Consider the following 19,262-nt stretch of genomic DNA (forward strand, 5'->3'; position numbering starts at 1 on the left):
AAAACCAAAAGATGGTCCGCGTATGTGCTCGCTTTGCTGCAAATGTCGAGATACGAGTATTCTGCAGCCCCTGTCACGTAACGGTCTTTCGTCTCTCCCTGGCCCACCTCTCACACTGTTCCCCTCCTGTCTCGGTCCTTTCATGATAGACACAATGCAAGGGTTCCTGAGTCTAAATCAATTTTCCCGTGTTTCCACTGCTGTTACGCCATCTCTTCGGACCTCTTGTCACTGGTTGGCTTGGCGCTCGAGCGACGAACTCCAGGATAGAACGCCAGCTCTTTTTGTATTTTGAAGGTAAAATATTGTTCTTATTGCATTTTTTTTAGTTTCCAATTGCACAAATTACGCCCACGTGTATATTTATTTCGAAGCATCAGTTATCCATTTCTGCTGAGCTTCTAATTCGTCTAATGCTTTATGATTGCTGGACATAGTTGATAAGAATGAAGTAATCTACCAAATTTAGTAGTTTACTAATGTTTTGCCTGTGTAAACGTCTCGTTCACAGATTCGTTTCATTCATGGCAGGACGGCTAAAATGAGGGAAAGACAGACAAAAATTTTGGTGTTAAAGTACCCAAAGGAATTTTTTTTCAAATTTGCGAGAGTTGAGCGCCGAACTTGCTTGGACACAGATAAAGAATCCCGTAACTTGGAAGGAAAGAGCTGGCCGAATCCAGCAGCAGTTTACTGTTGTCTGCCTGAATATACTGTGGAATGTGTGTGGTAGCTAAATTTGGTAAGCAGGCTTCTGTCGCATTTTTTGACGCCTTGTGGCCACATCAAAGAGCGGACCGAACTTCGAGGCAACCCCAAAACATTCTTGTAATAAATTGAGAAAAGCAGTCCATTCCGGCATTCTTTTTCACTCTTCTTCTGTTAAGGAATTTTTATAACTCAAAAGGCTGCTGGTAAATATACCAAATGCATTCAAGCACCCGCGCGACCACAGTGTGCCCCCATGCCAATGTTGCGCAATGTTCTATCCGCCTTGGCTGTGTACGTGTCCCTGCGAGCGCACGGAGAACTAAGCGGGTTGTGCCAATCCTGTTCATCAAATAGGTCCATTGAAGGCAATTAGAACGCGCAATTGTCCAGTAATGGCTTCAAGGGCGACGTTCATAATAGTGCGGCCGCTGTCACATTGCGCGGTGTGTTCACCTACACCAGCATTACGCTAACTCATTATAAACAAGCAATGTGCCGCATTATGCGGAGGCGCTCATAAAACGGCGGGAAAGAAAATCCGTGCTAAGGTGCAGCATGAAAAAAAGTATAGCGGCGTGTTACGGGGAATACCAAAGGAACATTTTTTTACAGCCTTAACTCTTCAAAGTAGCGTAGTTATAGCTTTTAACATTCCGTCGCGAGAGTGCAGCCTGTGGGAAGCGCTATCGCAGCGCATATATTCCCTCGCCCACTCCACCTCTCGAAAAACTTGTTTTGGTGTAGTCCGTATTCATAAACCGCGAATCAATGAAATTTCTCTTTGCGGAATTCTTCCCAAGAGACTAGCTTGCTCTGCAAGCTCAGTAAATTGGGTTTATTTAGATTTTAATTGGCGTGTTCAAATGCCGACTATTCTACCCACCACAATGATAATTTCGGCTTTGCTCCAGTTACAGGCTAGCTCTTTAACAACTTCCGTCATGCTGGTACTAAGATGAATAATTATTCCCGGGGTTTTATGCACCGAAGTTACACGTGATGTGTCCGGCGTGCCGTTATGGACGGCTACGGATTATTTCAGACCGCCTGCGGATTTGTAACGCACACCTAAGACTGGATACTCAGAGGCTTTGTATTACGCCTCCACAATAAAAGGACCGCCACGGCCGAGATCGAACGTGCGCCCTTTTCTCGCCGACACAAAGCCTAGGCAATGCGCCACTGCGGCGGTTAGGAGCTACAGTTACCTTTAGGTGGCGTTGTGTGGAACATGAGTGAGAGAGTCTGCTAAAAGGAACACGAGGGTACTATGGCAATAACTCACCAGTAAGTAGGGCGAGTAGTCGAAGCTCTCCTCCCTGGAGCCGTAGAAGATGACCATGAGCACGGGATGGATGATGTACGCGCTATAGGTGAGGCGACTCAGGGGCACCAGTGCCCTGCACGACAGTATCTTGCTCACCACACCTGCAAAAGGCAACGGCAACGATGAAGCCCTGTTTATCGATACAGTATGTGCAATATTAAACGTATAGTAGGATTGCTAGAGTATTCTTCCTTTTGCTAGTTTCCAAGACATACACAGACCAGCGACTTGTCATCCTCGCCTTATTAACAATCTTTGTGCTACGCTGAAGTGCTGCAAAGAGCAAAGAATGGAATTTTATGACGCTGCAATCTCAAAACGCAACGCATAGCATGAAGACGTAGAAGGTGCCAAGTTGCTCCATGTACTGCTTTTAGGGACGAGCTATGACAGCCAGGTTAATGCAATTTCTGCCAACGGTTTTAATGCCAGACGGTCGTCATACGCGAGAAAGAACACCACTACACAATAAGTATTCACGAAATTACGGACGGCTCGGTTCCGCAAACCACCGAATATCATAGGAAAGCTTTTTTCGGAAAGAGCCATTCTCTTGTCCGCTTGACCAGTTGCTACTGAACTGCTTTGCAGTTGCGATAACGTTTGGGCCTGCTTATGCACCATATATATGCATATGTAAGATTGGCTCTAGGCACACACACCGTTACAGGTACTGAGTATGATCTGTTGGATCAATCTGGGAAACGTGTCCCGTGTTTGGTAGTGCGTCGGGAGACACGAATCTTCTTTATACCTCTCAGACGATGTTTCCGTTTCACTTTCCAGTTTTATTTTACCCATACGAAAGCTGCCACCACTGCGTACGAAGGGAAGTCGCAGCGGCTCTACCAGCGCGTGATATCAAATCCAACAACCTTGCGTATGTTGAACAACTTGCCCGATCGGAGTAATCGGTAAGGCATGGTCTTTGCAAGCGTGAGGACCCAGGTTCGACGCTAGTTGAGCCAGCATTTCTCCCTAGCTCAGAAAGTTCTTCATACCAAGGTTCAGTCTAGTTTTGTAGACTGGTATTGTTTCAGCTCTCAAAAACTTTTAATTAACATTTTTACTCAATGACCCTAGCCCAAAGATTTATTTTGAAAAGTAGGGCACAATCCAAAAGCGAAGCAAGCCCACTCGAAATATCTAGAACTTGATTAGCGGTTTGAGACAGGCATCCCGATAGTTGCCGCTTTAATAGATTTGGGGTTTGCATTTCTAGCTCTTATAGCGCACTTAGCTCCAAAGAGGCCAGACATGCATTCCGTTGCTCACTGAGAACCATTTCATTGAACCTTGTCAAGCGCTTGCACAGTAAGAAGTCTCCGACGCCGATTAACACCAATATCCCAATACGTGTGGCCATTGGCACAAACTCGCCAACGGAACCAATTTTCCCTACTGCAGAAGAGGCTGTAATTTGCCTTTGACGATGTTGTCTACACACATTTCAGTGTGCCGTAACAGGCTTAAGGAAGATGATTTCAAGCGGATTGTATATATTCAAGGTAGCAATGCCGAGTCCTTCAAAAATGTTATGCAGCTAAGCACCGCTGTTAGGGAACTTTTACACTGGGGCAATTTCACTTCAGGAGAACCAGGAAAGCAATGTGAACGATTTCACGATGCATGGGTACAGCTATGCGGCCTTGGACACTCCGGAGAAGGGTACCCACAGGGACGTCCTTTATACTGTACTGCTGCCTTTATACTACCGCCATGTAAATACTGTAAATAGATAGTTCAACTTCCTCATTGTTCGTCTCATCTGCTCTGCCACCACGTTACATTTGGTGGAGTTTGCGGGTTCGTCATCCACGCCCTGGCCCCAGCTTCGCACCTCATCGGCATCGGCGGACTCATCGAGGGTGCGTGAACCGTGTCCGGCTGCCCCACCACCGCCGCTGCAAGCACTCGACGACGTCCCCCCACCCCGTGTCCCCAGCCCGTGACGAGCCGATCCGGACCCGCCAAGACCCGACGTGTAACAAGACGACGACGATGTGTCCCCAGCCGTGTGGTCCGACGTGGTTACAAGCCCTCACCGGTTCATCGTTGCTTTGCGGACGTCGCTGCTGCAAGACATTGCTCACCAAACCCATCACTTATATCCATGTTGGCAAGAGCTTCTTCGCTGTATATTCTCATTACATCGTTCATCTTCACCAAGTTCATCATCCTGATGCGACCTTGACCGGAACAGTCGCCTTCAAGGAGAGCGTTATGTTACCCCATCAAAGACGGCGAAGACGGCAGCGGCGTGTATCGTCACGCACGAGCATCTGCGACGACGACGAAGCTGGGTGGGACACGCTGTTTGGCTTGAATTTTGCCGCATTGCTCATTGGCATCAACATCTTCATCGCGCCGCAGCTTCGGCCGGGACGGTCGCCCTTGAACGGAGGGTAATGTCACGGGACATATGGATGGGATAGACCCCACAGCGTCATTACAAAGACCAGCGACGACGACGACGAAGAAAGTGCTGGCGGACCCTGCGCTGGCTGAATGATCGGCGCCATGTAAATACTGTAAATAGATTGTTCACCTTCCTCACTGTTTATCTCATCTGCTCTGCCAGCACGTTACAAAAGTAAGGGGCTACATAGCCACCACTGTGGTGTGAAGTGCCAATATCCCATCCCCCCGCCTGTGGGATGCAGCCGATAGCGAGAGACCTCGCCGACAGCCCTTGGTTTGTTCACTAGTTCATGTGCGCCCGGCCCTAAACCCGTTTCAGGGCTGCCTCACGTTTGCGCCGGTATGTGACATACCGAATTTTTAGGGCGCAGCCCTTTGGCGGCCGTCTCTGGGCTGAGCCGCGTTGTCGGTGTAACCGAGTGAACGACGGCAAGAGCGACGAGTGAAAGAAAAAAACTGCCAGATTTCTCTGTCAGATGAATCAGTAAAACACGAAAGTGAAATGTGCAGGGAAATGAGCATGACTCGCGGGGTGGCAGTGGTCTTGTGGGTGTGCTTGGAGAGCGACGTCCTGCTGGCGAGTCGCTTCGGCAAAGTTGTACTGGCGTCATTTCTGTGACGGATATGACGTCAGTGAAATCTTGATGTATTCCGGCATAAAACACTTTTATTTTAAAATATAAAGCCCGAAAACGAACAACCCTAAGTATAACGTACTCTACTAAAGGTTGCTTCCCCGCAAGAAGACCCTGTTTGCAGGGGTGCACCCTTTACAGGCAGCTTCGCTTGCTCCGTTGTACTGGCGACATTTCCGTGACGGATATGACGTCAGTGAAATTTTCGTGTATCCAGGCATAAAACACTCTCGTGTTAAAAAACGAACGATGAAAGAAAGCAAAGGAGGAGAGTGTCGCTAAACGGGAAGGGGACGGCGGTTCGCAGTAGCGGCGCGAGCCAGCTCTCTCCGCAAATGCGTGGTGGGGGAGAGGAAGGGGCAGTATGCTGTGCCCGCATGAGGCACTCGACAGTGCGATGCTTGGCGAAAACGTGAGGGGGGCGTGCGCGTGACTATGATGTGCGTTCGCTTAAGGCGCCATTCGAGGTCCCTTCTTGAGAAGCACTCCGCGCCGCCGAAGCAGAGGCTCATCATCGCTGCCGTTGAGAGAACCGACAAGTGAGTGCAGCCTCAGCGCACTGCTGCTGCGCCCAAATGTCGCATTAGGGAGTGTCGTCATCACCAGCCATTTTTTTAACTCTCATTTCTGCCTTATCGTGAGAAAGTTCTAACTAATGGACTAACAAACAGCACAAGGAATTTTAGCGCAGAGCTACCAAGTAGCAGACGATAGCAGAAGCATGGAGCCTGTTCGCGCTAACTAAGCAGATAATTGTAGTCGGGGCATATGACCATCCAAGTGGAGCTTGCACAAAGGCGGGACCCTATGGTAGAGGTATCCTTGCCGAGCTGCTGCAAGATAAGAATAAAAAACCTCCCCTACTGTGGCCATTTCCCTAGAACACCACATGACAGCCCCCTCGGCAGCGTTGGTTCGGGCACTGCTTCAGATCATTAGAATCCCTCTTACAGTAATTTCAACCTGTTTTCTCGTGCACTTCATGTCCTTTTTGCATTTCAGGGATAGAATGGTTATGCCAAACACGAAGAAAGTCGAGCGGGAGTCACACAAAACGTGGAGCAATTCTGCTACAGCCCGTGGCACTGTGCCACCGTTGCGTCTGAAGAGTGGGAATGCGCCTTAAGTTGGCGCACTGCTGCACAATAGGTCGCGGTTGCAATCCCCGGATGGGGAGGCTTGAAGTACGAAACCACTTGCGTATGTGACATTTAAGGGTCTAACACATAACCGGAAAAGCACGCGTCCCCGCACGCGTCTCCGCCACGAGAACCGGTTTGGCTGCCGGATGACAGAGTTTTAGAGAGTTTTAGCAGTCCGTCCGTTCCGTTCGTTACGTTGTTACCGGGTTGGCCGGGACAGGTCTGTACCTACGCGCGGGGAAGGGAGGGGAGGAAGGGCGAGGAGGCGCAGACATGGCGAAGGCAGGCCGGCGGAACTAATCCACCTACCATGACGAATGCCCAAGTGCCCAGACGGGTCCCCGCAAACACGCTAGCTACGTACGCGACGGAACGGACGGACTGCTAAAACTCTATTTTGCCGCGCCGCGTCGGCAACCGGATTACTGGGATGGACATGTGCCTCACGCTTTAGAAGCACGGGTAATATCCTCCGCATCTCAAGGAGAATGGCGCTTCCCAAAGGTGAGTTGTACACCCATTTTAACTACCAATTTTAATTTTTACATAACACTACAGACAACCGCTACTGACGACTAATTACACCAAAATCCTAGATTCCTACAAATTTCTCTCCTGTTTTCCCCCATTTTCTTCTTCGCTACAAATTAATCTTTACTCAATGTAAAAACATTTCCTACACGGAAAGTGACACTCATTAAACGACTTTTTGGGTTCGTCGCTGAAGCAAGCAATATTTGAAAGTCAAAGTATGCACGTATCTCAGTTGTGGTAGAAGACAAAAACTGCTGAAATTCTGCAGCAACACAGGCAAGCGGAATGAGCCAAGTTCTCTGCCGTTTTGAGCTAAACGTTCTAAGTGCCGAATGACGCCTAGCCATAGACACCGACAGCCTAGCCATAGACTCAATTCGCCTGAATAAAATTATAAAATACGGCACCATCACACATTTATAGCTACCATATCCCACCACAAGCCTCAATCATTTGTTATGGACGCTGCGAAGGTAAACGTAAGGCATTCCAGGTGACTTTCAAGCCGGCCAGATGTATTCTGTATGTGTTCGCGTGGGGGGTTCTTGTCAAATCGATCTCGGTTTCATAGAACTTCCTGGCATTCTTGGGCTGAAATTTACTGCGTCCTGTCCCGTCCGTTTTTTGGAACAAGGACAACGGAAATAACAATGGGAGAATGAAAACATGAACTGCCAAATATTTTCTGGGGATAAGAAGAAACATGCTCGCTGAAATTTAAGGCACTAAGGGTGTCGAAATCCTTCCAATCATGTCTAAGTAAATACCGAAAATAAAGCGCTAATATAAATCAACATACGTTATCTGCGTAAGGGCACGTTCATTAGAAATTTCTAAACATTTCTAATCAACAGAAAATTTCTCTGCTACGTCGTTTGGCAGAACGCGCTGCGTGCTCCGTACCTCCATATCCGGCCAGCGATGCGAAGATGATCCAGGCCAGTCCAAGCGCCCAGACCGACCGCGCAAATGCACCGTACACAGCCGCCCAGGCAATCGGTGGTTTGGCCTCGCCCGTGTTGGCTGGCCACATGGCGTACAGCACGGCCAGCATCAGCAGTGCACACACCGCCCAACCCAGGTACACGTACCGCTGTGAGAACAAGGAGGCATGAATGCTGTGCATTACGTGGCTGCCCAGCAGGGCTCACAGATGCTAGCGGTATCCCGAGCAGGCAATTTGCACGCTCCCTGATCCGACTCCGTGCCAGGAAAAACATTTTCTCTCCAAAAGGGGTTAATCCACTCTGCTCAGCTATGAACGCATAAGTGCATCCCTCCACCTACCGTGCTGCATTGTCATATAATCACAGTGGGCCGGTAAACCTAAAGCTAAGGTGGTAGGCATGAGGAGAACGTTGTGCTGCCGCACAGCGCATGACTGCGGCTCGGCGCTGTGACACCGTCCTCCCATAGTGGCAGTCGCAGAAAAAATTGATTGCCTGCGCGCTGCAGCAATCCGTATTAAACGCCAGCGCTACACACATACGCGAGCGTGTTAAATGGGCGGTTAAAAATGTTTCGCGGCTATTATGCGAGGAAGTGGCAACTTCCCTACACGGTGCGCCACAGTGGAGGTCTACGGGTTATTTTTTTCTGCCCGGGGGAAAAATTGAAAGTACCCCTGTGTCGAGCTTTCGGCGTGGGTTAGAGACGCAAGCCGAAGTATCGACACACGCGCATTTTAAATTTTTCCATTCATCATAAAAACGGCCCCTGCTGCCGAGATAGAAACCGCAGCAAGATAGACGGTAAGATTTCTAGAGTTGTGGATGATATAAAGGCGGAGTCGAGCCGCAAAATCAGCTTTAAGCAAGGGATTGTGACCCGACTAAAAACATGGCGATGGTCAAAACTAATTATTAGCCTTCCGCTACGACACGCGTCACAGTCCACGTTCCACTCGTAAAACACAAAATTTTCATTAATGGGCACCCCTTCCCTTTCAACTGTAAGCAAAGTTTCTACGCAAAAGTGGCATGACGCGCACCGCCATTTTTCGAGAATCGTAGGAAGCTCATAGGACGCAACCCCGGTCATTCGTCCCTGCGTCGCTGGTCAGGGCCGACTGGGCAAAAAGGATGGCAAAAACCAACCACCCGATGGCAGCGTTACAACGATACCTTAGAGTTCCCCTATATAGCTCCCGCTGGGATATATAGGAACTCTAGGAAACCCTAAACAGTCCGTTACAGCCTAACAAAGTAGGGTGAAAATGAGAAGTGAGCACTAAAAGGATACCCATCTTGCGTCGCCCACTACTGATGTCTTCTTCAAAGGCTGCCTCTATGATTGGCGGGAGTGCTATCCCCAGCAACAACGAAAAGCACAGTATAGGGGACGGTCGGTGTAATGCTTATGTTGCGTGCAGTGCGCCGGGTCTTTTTTAGGACGGAGCCACCTGCCCGCATCTTATCCCCATCACCAATCTGGATGCACCTGTACAACACTCGGATCGGCGACTGTGATTTCGCGTACTTGACGAAGCGCGGATCCTTCCGTACGAGGTTCCGCTTGGACTGGTGTAGTATGCAGTCGGGGATATAATCGATGATATGCTTCAGGATAATCGTCTGGAAGTCACGCATCCACGACGGAACGATGGAGTAAAGGTTGGTTCGTGGTTTCTTGCTTCGATGCGCCGATGTTGTGGCGTGTAGAAGTCTTCCGATGGTCTGCGTTGTTGCCTGATGGTGTGGCAGTGATGGTACGACGACGATCTTTGGAGAAGAGTTCTGATACTGTACATTTAAGCCAAGTACATATACAGGATATTTATAGACTGAAGTAGACAGAGTAAGAAATAAATTGGGGTTCCTGGTCAGTTAAAACTTTGTGCACGCGGCACCCCCATCAAAGACGGACCCTGACCTAAAACACCCCCAGGTGGTGGGACCCTCCCTAGGCGAACTTGGCTAGCTCGGCAATACGTCTACCGTGCATAGCACTTTGAAAACCTGAGGATCCGACCTCAAGACCTCGTGTCTCGTGGTTTTAAGGCCAATCAGCATCCCCTGGCGATCTGATTGGTCGGGTTACCCCATCCGGGCTTAAACTGCGACGGGCAACGCCCCCCGTTACCCTGAAACATCGGTCACCCTCTCTCACCACACAAAGAAGGAAAATATCAAAAGCAAATGAAACAACTGCAACAAACATTCTGAAACCTGTGGAAACACGTGCAAGCGCCAGGGACAAGCTTCTACGAACGCGGCCTGCGTCGCCTGCGTCGCCTGTTCCCACGCCTCGTCGACCAAGACATGGACAGCCACTCTACGCCAGCTGGGACCCATATCTGTCCATCTTAAAGATAGGCGCCGTGCCTCCGAGAGTGTCCGCCGTTGACAGGCGATTTCCGTTTAATTGGACCGTGCACCGGAATCAGCGCGTAGGGACAACAGGACACGGCGGCCGCCCCAGGCATCCTATCTACCGCATCCATCCGGGGCCGTTACACGAATACCCTCACACACCTTCACTCCGCGCGCGCACGGGGCAACAAAAGGAGCACTATCCCCATAAATCGAGCGCTGTCCCACCCCAGTTGACAGCTCCAAGCTTCCCCGTCTCCGGCGGCGCGATGGACGGAATGGTTTTACATCCGGCCGTTCCGCTAAATGAAAACGCAGTGAGCCCAGAGCCAGCTGCTGCCAGGCTCCCTGAATGTCCATCAAGCCGCCGGGCTGCCAATGTTTTCCCGCAGCTGCACCATGCGCTCCGACCAAAACAGCGCGACAACGTGGCTGCGACCCGAAACAATGTGTCCTCACGCGAGCAGGCATGACTCAGAGGCCGTTTGCTCTTGACAAGCTGGCTGCCATAAAGTCATTCATTCGCAATTCCCGGAACCGGCACTCCCTCTTCGTTCGACACATACCGCGTCGCTGGCGCCTGGAACCCTTACAGATGGATTGCAGGAAAGTGGGGCCGTTTCCTCGTTACTGGTCAATTTTTTAAAGCGAACGCTTTCTTGGTGGGACCGATGGCGCCCTGTCAAAAAACTAATGCCTTTCCTCATGGACCGGTATGTCGACCGAAAGCTCGGATAAGATCTCTGGGCACACGGCGCTTGCGTGAAACCGGGCTTTTACTGTGTCACAATGGTTACTTCAAGAGCGATTCTAGATAAGACAACACCCGCATTAAGGTTTTTTTTTTATGCCTTACGCCAGCAGCCGCAAGGAGTCGAGTACTACTTAAACTTTGTGTCGAGAGACTGCAATCTAACCATCTTGCCCCACGCTCGCCCATGTCTGTTCTCACCGCAGGGGTCATCCGCGGAGCGGTTTTTGATACATGGGGCCTTTTCGCAAATGCTGCAGTGGCAGTCCCAAGGGGGGGGGGGGGGGGGGCGCAAAGGGCGATCGCCCCCCCCCCCCCCCCCTCCCAAAGAGGTCCTCAGCTTCTTATTTTTTTGTTTTAGGTGCGACGCTGAGAGCACCTCTTGTCGGCGGCCCTGTGCTTCCTGTCTGCGTCCGTCGTCGGCGTCCGCACTCTCCTCCGCTCACCCCCTCTCCTCTCCGATTGCGAACACTCTCTCGCGAGGGGCATTGGATTGGCTTGGCTTGGATTGGATTGGATTAGATTTGGATTTGGATTTGGATTTGGATTTGGATTGGATTAAAGTGGATTGTGTTGAATTGTGTTGCGTCATAGCCGCGGCAGACGCACTGGCGCCGGCGCGTGCCCAGGTGAGAGCGAACACTCTCTCTCAACATCTGCGGGTGTGCGGCCCAGCGCGCTCTCACTCCGCTGGCGGGCGGCGCTGCGCATGTGCAGTACTCTCTCTCTCTCCGCGGTCTTCTCTCCTTCGGGCGCGCTGCGCATATAACCGGTGTGCCGCTCTCCGGCGGCCTTTCGGTCGACGGTTGCTCCCCGCTTGCGCTTGAACCCACCTCAGCGTCGCATCACACCAGGGTTCCCGCGACGGGAGGTGGGCGTAATTTGTTAAGCATTCCACTTGCCCGAGGTTAAATACCAGTTGTGCGAGGCCGCAAACGTGTTGCGACCGTCAGAAATGCGGGCTCGAGCTATCCGTTGCACCACCTAGGAGTCGCCAAAAACCACTGTGTCACTAAGTGATTTGTGCACAAGCGTGTTACACAGCATACGCACACACGTCTGCATGGTTATCACCTCCTTTACAGAACTGGCGCAAGGAGGGGAGCGGTTATTTATTCCCTCCTGCCACCCGCCCCCCCCAAAAAAAAAATTCGCCCCCCCCCCTAAAAAAACAATCACTGGGGCCGCTACTGAAATGGTGATATTGAAAAGCTCTGATTGAAACAATCTCCCCCCACACTGGGATTACTGCATTCGGAATGATATCGCAAACCATGTCCCGTGCAATGAATATTATCTTTTCAGATCATGTACCCAAGGTATGGGCCACCAGAGCCGAACCACCGCACCGCTGAAGGCCCCATGAGCGGCGCAAAGAAACTAACTCCTCTTCTTCGGTAAAGCGTTATTGTACCTGTGCCACGGGAACCGTAACGTGTACCAATGCAACGCATACGCGTGGCGACGCTGGTGACAGCGCCATCGTCACGTCGTCACTTGGAAAGACGTGGGTGGTGTTACTGTTGCCACTTTCATACGGCGATACGGAGACCCAGCCGCGCCCCCAATACTGCAGCAAGAACCGGCACCCTACTCCTTCACTGGTAGTGCATTCCGAGACCTCCGACGTATACACCCCCGGCCCTCATGCAGGTCGAAGCAGATGTCGCCCTATGCAACGCTGGTACCGCCACCTCCACCCACTACACCTGGAAGGATCAGCACAGCCTAGCCTAGCTTCAGGAAAAGCTCAGAAGGCTGCCGGAAGTGGTATACTGTGCTCGTCGGCGGCGCAGGCGACTCTTCAAATCGCACGTCCGATACAACCAGTGCTCTTGCGCTAATATTCGCTGTCAAGCGATGCTGGCAACGGTACCGTAGACGTAATGAAAGATTTACTTTAAGTATCTTTATTGCTTCTTTATATAAAAAAACCTTTCCACTCCTTGCTACGTTTCTCTTTATGCTTCTCTTTTTCTTACTTGATTTCTTCTCGTCCCAGAAGTGACCCCTATTAGGGATTTCCCTCCCTCTGATGTGTGCAACTGGTGCTGTTTAGATGTTATTTTCTTTTCGGGTTACCCGCAGATTGCACGCACCTTGTAATGACCGCGGAGGAGTCCCCACCGCAACATTCGCCGTCCTTCTGGCACTCCCGATAGCTTCCCTTGAGGTCACGCGGAGTTATTAGCAAACATCTGCTTCTCTCCTCCCTCCCCTCCCCTCCTCTCCCCCCCACCTTTCCGATCTGAAAGACGTTTTGCCGAGGCACGGGGATTCGCATTTTCACGTGAATCAATATCCTAGTAATCCTATCCTTCAGGAATTTTGTTACAGCGATGAGTATTATGGAGTTGCTGCTAATCAAAACATCGCCCTTTCGCCCGCCCCACGATTCTCCCTTGTTTCGTTGTACTCCCACCACGCCAGCGTGACTACCCATGACGCCTCGCTTCTCGGTGACGTCTGCAAGAACATCCGGATGAGTGCGTCGTCTGCTACCGTGATATTTCGCGCTGCAGCATCTCTCTGGGAACGGGCCTTCTGAATTTCTGCAATAAGTTTGGGTCGGTTTTTTTTATCCTTTTCTTTTTAAACCTGCACAGCGCTCACGGCTGGAAAAGCTGATGAAAGGAATGCGGCGGGACTTTAAATTTACGCTTCCACGCCACGCCGAAAGGTCACGCGAAAAGATAACGACCCTGTCCGCGCGTTCGCGGCGACAACATGTCTTGGCACATATGGGAGTCTAAAATATATAGCGACTGACTAAATAATCGCCTTAAAATTTGTTGAAGTGAACACGTAGATGCGTTCCGAGCCAACGTCGGCTTATATATTGCTCGATTGGCCGCTCGTTGGCGGCAATGTCGAGCTTGGTCTTGTTGTGGTAACGCCATGCACTCGCGTACACAGGCAGTTGTTGTATTCCATTCTGTTATTCCGATCAGTCCTAAACCTACAGAACCGTAACAAAAACCAGCCGAAGGGTAGCACGGCACAGCACAGGGACTGTTTTAGAGTGCCTCACGCATGCCATTTCCCGCTCCCCCTTACTTTGCGGGAAACTTCTATGCGACCCTGTGTTTATCAGCTACTATAAAAGTAGGCCTACACCGTAGCAGACATTACGAGCGGTGTCGGGAGAGTAGTGTGAATTTTGGGGCCGCGTGCGCCTGCCTCTTTGTTCGACTGTGCATATATGACTGTGTAAAACACTTATTCTACCCTCGCTTTTTCTCCTGATTGACTGGAGGCCCCTTTTCTCTCTTAAAGGCTGTTCGTTCCATTTTTTTACGTACTCAGTGCGGCCGATAGCGATATGTGGAGGATTTGGCTGCCACTCGTGGCCCTATATCCCCTCCCCCACCCCAAGCCTACCTTGCGCCTTGTTTAAGTGGACGAGCGGAAACTATGTTTAGTTTATATAAAGACATACCAACTTTGCAAAAATAAAGACATCAGCATTTCGTCATCTTAAAGTACAATTGTCTTTTTATATATGCAAAGGACGAGTTTAAAACTGAATAAATCGGGTCTATCTATGACTTAACTCTTTCGCTACCGCAGAAAATTGACCAATTTTGGGGGGTCCAAGAAAACTTTTTTTTTCTGCTAAAAAATTATTTAGGCACTAATTGCAGGAGCACAAAATGCATATTATTTAACGGCCTTTCCAATAACACCAGTTTTTTAAAGGTTTTCATATATCATAGTTGTGAAAAAAAATATCAAAATCAAAAGTTTTGTCAAGTTGTCGAAAAAAATGATAAAAAAGGAGTTGTGTATATCAAACCACCTGTAGTAGAAAAAAATTAGAATATACATTTTGCAGGGAAACATTTCAAAAACACACCCTAAAAAAAATGTCGACTTGCGCGGAACAGTTTTTCAGATATAAAAAAAAAATGTTAGCACACACGGTGCTCGTGTCATGCGGTGAAGCCCAACCTCTAATTCAAACTGTGAAATTTTGGGTGGTTCCTTGGAATAAATCTGGCGGTTTGACGTTATCAGAGGCACCAATTTGCCCCCACATAACGTAAAAACATCTTGTCAATGGCTGACTTTGCATTTACAGCGAGCACAATATTTGGGACAAGCACGCGATGCAGAAAAAAACATGCATGAAGTTGAAAACGGAACGCCGTGGCTGATGTTTGTTGTCGTTCACGGTCAGTTATCTCTCAAAACATAAAGCTGAGCTTTATTATCATCTTCTTACTCGCAATTGTAGCCTTGCTCGCAAAAATGAGGTACGATGAGCTAGAATCGTCCCCTGCGATCTTTGGCCGAGTAGCAGTCGCGCGCTAAAAAAGATCAGCACAACGAGCCTCCTCTATTGCAGCGCCACCTAACATTTTTCAAATGAGACAGTACAAAAACTTATCAGAGACTCCGTCCGAATAGACAGTTCAACTAAGCAGCAACATTAGACACCCGGATATACCCTCGCATGAAAACGAAACTGGAAGGCGAACAGCTGGCAGTGTAAGGCCGGTTTGAAGCGCTGTCCTCGGCGGAACAGATATCTGGCGACTGGGTGTGACCTTTTGACTTGCATCTGAAGTTCTTATCGCAGAAATCGGGTTAGGGTGGGGGGAAATGAGGAGCGGCGTGCTTTGTTCGAGGATCAGTCGCGGACGCTTCAGGCGCCATGGCAGTTAGCCTTGAAGTTGGGTAACTGCGTAGTTGCGCTAAATATGAATTTCGCGATGCAGAAACGAAACCGAAACTGCTGTAAACTGTTTGGGAATGGTCCTGGGGTAAGTAGAACTACCAGAGTACTTAGGAAAACTTGCGCAAAGGCAATAAAACTGCCTAAAATCATAAAGTAGCTTTGCAACCAGGCACTGCTTGACATTTTCAGCCGATTTCTGGGATTATTACTGTCAGAGCGTGAACCTGACGATTGAAAATCGTTTGCTAGTTCCCCATTCACGCCCTGATAGCAAAAAACAAGCGCTGGTGCAGAGTAATTACGAGTTGCACGCATTCTTCGTTGGTAGCCTTGAGGCGCGATGACCACGCCCCTTTTCCACAACCAGGTGATTCAAAAGCGTGTCAAAAATCACGTTTCCGTTGCAAAAATGAAAACAAAACTGATTTTGAAAGGCCATTTTCTGATCTAACTCCGAACAGCTTTACTTGTTCGAGAAACGCCTGGAACGCTATGAAAAGGCGCTCCCAAAAGTATCGATCAAATTGATCGATTTTGATAGGCGCGGTAGCGAAAGAGTTAACAATGTATTGACGTTTTGATATGGCAGTTCCATAGTTCAACCAAAAATTTGGTTTGGATTCGACAATACTATTCGCAAACCGTATCGCTTAAAATACCGCGCAGAAGAAAAAAAGAAAAAGGAGCAGCCTGCCGGAATTTCAACCCGCGACTCTTATTTAGTGTGCGCCAGGCTTTAGTCCACTGCGCCACAAAAGGCGGGAACTTGCGCGGAAAAACCTGTATACTACATTGAGACCCCCCCCCCCCTCTAGGTCACATCCATGTTTTGTACCCGATTTCAAGGATTCATGGCAGGTTAACTGAACATTTCTTGAATAGCACTTGCGCAGTAAGGTTAAATAAAGCCCCCACCATAACTGACTTCCAGCAACAGCACTGTTTTGGCTACGACTGCGATTTCGCCATGCGCGAATCGTGCTTGCAACTTTTGTTGTACGCTTTACGCTAAAAACTTTGGTCGATATTGATTCCTTATTATCTGATAAACCTTCGGTGTCTCTCTTCTGCTCATAACTGAGCTTATATTTTCTACAGGTGCTGCTGGTCCCACACGAATATGCAGTTCACAACTCCGGGAAACGAATTCTCTTTAACAAAAAGAGCGCTAAAAAATTACAGGAAAAACAAAGAAGGACGAGACAGAAGCGCATCTGTCTCGTCGGTCTTTGTTTTTTATGTTGTGGTTTCTAGCGCTCTTTTTCTTGAAGCAATATGCACCAACTAGCCAAACAGCATATTTTACGTAATTAAACAAATTGTCGCCAAGCGAACGGCCGAAACTTCGTAAGCCGAAATACGGGTTGCATTAGCGCTAATGTTAAGCTGTGTCAACTTCATGGACCTTAAGTGAATTACACTCTAGGAAATAACACAACAAAACCACATTTATTACGGCACGAATGTTGTCGGGGCGAGTTCTCGCTTCTCGATCGATTCCATAAGACCGTTCTACGCGCGGACTTTCAATCGGCCGACGTGTTCTTGTCGTCATCGGCGCCGTGTGACAAGGCGGTCTGCCAATCGGAAGTCGGCTTCGCCGTCGTGTCGTCATCGTGTCGGCCTACCCAGCGCGCCTTAGCTAGAAGCGTGGTAATAGAGTAAAAACGATGGATATGGACGAACACAATAGCGTTAGGCGTGCTCCAAGATGAGCTAATTAACCAAATACCTGAAGGCGCCGCCGCGACCCGTCTACGCTCAGCAGACGACGCTTCTGTCCGCCGGAAGTGAGGGGAAAAGCCCTCCAATTGCAAGATTTCTGCTTCGGGACGCACATGGGAGAATCGATGGCGAACATGCGGGAACATGGCGGAGCCTAAAAACACGCAGGAAAGTGTAGGAATGCGGCAACAAACTTTACAACGAAAGTGTGAGCTTTCAGCTGCCCATAAAAATGTTACACCTGGCCTAGACGGCGTTGACCACCCAACATAACGACTGCGCTAGTTCATTTACTGTGCTTGAAACGATTTTCAGGACCCCTTTAAAAGAATCTCGTCCAAACTCTGCCCTCTGGCCGACTTTATCGAAAGGTTTGTCGACGCGGCCCAGTTCCAGGCATCAAGAATCAGGACGCGTCTCTAAAGCCATTCCTCCTTTTCGTTAGTTTATGCTCTGTCTCCGTCTCTCGTCGGCTGTGTGTCTGTGACCGCGAGTTCGGCTGGAGGGAGTACCCTGTGACACATCCTTTTCATCTTTTTTCCACCACTTTTGCGGAGGAATATTGGACGCATTGCGCATACTGTCAGCAGCATGAAAAGGAGTGAGTACAAGACGCAGCGTCCTATTAACATCGGTATGTGGCAACAGGTACGCGCCTATGCATACATCCAGTCCTAATCATGCATAATACCTGTGAGGAGAGTCGGCGGCTTCAATTGCATTGCTAAAAAACAGTTGCGTGTAGAGCTTGGACAACATATCCCATCCTTTAACCGGGGTACACAAAGAGGCCTAAGTATTGTATGGGCCAGCGAGCTAAAGGCAGTCTATAAGTACTTCCAGCTGGCGGACTTACCTTTCGAATGATGCTGGATCCCTGCGTTCGGTAAAGAATGTACCCAGTCACCATGCCTACGAGGAAGGGACCGATGCGACAGTACGGTTTTACGTACACCCTACCCATGAAGTCATTCAGCTTGTCCAGGGGCCTGCGAAAGAAACGAGCCTCGTTACACTTGCGGCCTCTAATTGTGAATGGGGTTACACGGGCGATTGAGAGTAAGTCGGGAACAGCGAAAATACAGCGTGTTCAATTTAGTTTAACCAGGCAACAATTCATGTCTATAGTTGTATAAGCTGTATGGGGGTCATAAAGTTCAAGCCGAGAAAATGGAAAATTTAGATAGCATGGGAAGTCCACAGCTTTCAGGACCAAGCAAACCATTCCACCACCGTAAAGAGCCAAGTTATATGTTTTATTTTTATCGGCGTCCAAACATGAAAGGCATGCATGTTCGTGGTCAGCCTGCAAATACGAGAGGATGCTAATCCGGAACCCACATTCCTGTAGTAGACCAAAAATTGCGTAGTCCTTGCTTCTGTTCTACCTTTGGCGCCAACAAACGAACAATGCAAATTAATTTACTGCGAAATCATGACGTACCTTACCATAAGGCGTGACAATAGGTGTGTCACGATCGCATGCGCCCAATGGTTCACACCTATCAGGACACATCTATTCTCATTCGCTATGACGAGGTGCATGTAAGTGAATGCTTTCTGTACGTGCGCTGTAAGGGTCCTGCTAGTAGTTTGTATTCCAATGGTGTTGGTGTGCATAATTGATTCCAAGTATACTTACGTTATGTCCGACATGTAAGGCGCCGCTGGGAAGTCATTGATGGCTGTATAAAAGGCTGTGAAGCTTGTAGATCCGAGAAACAGCAGGCAGATGAGAAGAATACCAACCAGCGGCTTCCTGTAAAGTCAAGAGGCGGCAGAAGCTCCGTCCTGTGAATATGGCGCTCGCATATGCCCTCGCAGAAGAATATTAGAACAAAAGCCAATCTTGTACATCAGTGCTTCTCGCATGTGAAAGGGACGCAGACATTTTCCGGAACTTTACACACACCACATACCACTGCACCCAGTACACTTCCCTTCAGAGGAACCACTGTTTGCACATAAATACGTTCTGGGCTGTTTATCTCACACTGTATTTCTAATTTACACTGTTTCAGATC

The 19,262-nt window shown here is 49.2% G+C and overlaps 1 protein-coding gene across 1 annotated transcript in view; it reads right to left on the reverse strand.

Annotated features, from left to right (window-relative positions):
• The window catches only part of LOC144175412 (nose resistant to fluoxetine protein 6-like), a 155,653-nt gene that overhangs the window by 3,678 nt on the left and 132,713 nt on the right, over positions 1-19,262 (reverse strand). Inside the window, exons 11-14 of the mRNA XM_077704493.1 lie at positions 18,881-18,997; positions 18,095-18,227; positions 7,674-7,863; positions 1,997-2,139 (exon numbers count right to left, since the gene is read on the reverse strand). Coding sequence (XP_077560619.1) covers positions 1,997-2,139; positions 7,674-7,863; positions 18,095-18,227; positions 18,881-18,997 — 583 coding nt within the window. The remainder of the gene's footprint in view (positions 1-1,996; positions 2,140-7,673; positions 7,864-18,094; positions 18,228-18,880; positions 18,998-19,262) is intronic.

The sequence above is a fragment of the Haemaphysalis longicornis genome, unplaced genomic scaffold (genome assembly GCF_048455015.1).
Source record: "Haemaphysalis longicornis isolate Haplotype H1 unplaced genomic scaffold, Haemaphysalis longicornis Haplotype H1 scaffold_1, whole genome shotgun sequence".
Lineage (NCBI taxonomy): Eukaryota > Metazoa > Arthropoda > Arachnida > Ixodida > Ixodidae > Haemaphysalis > Haemaphysalis longicornis.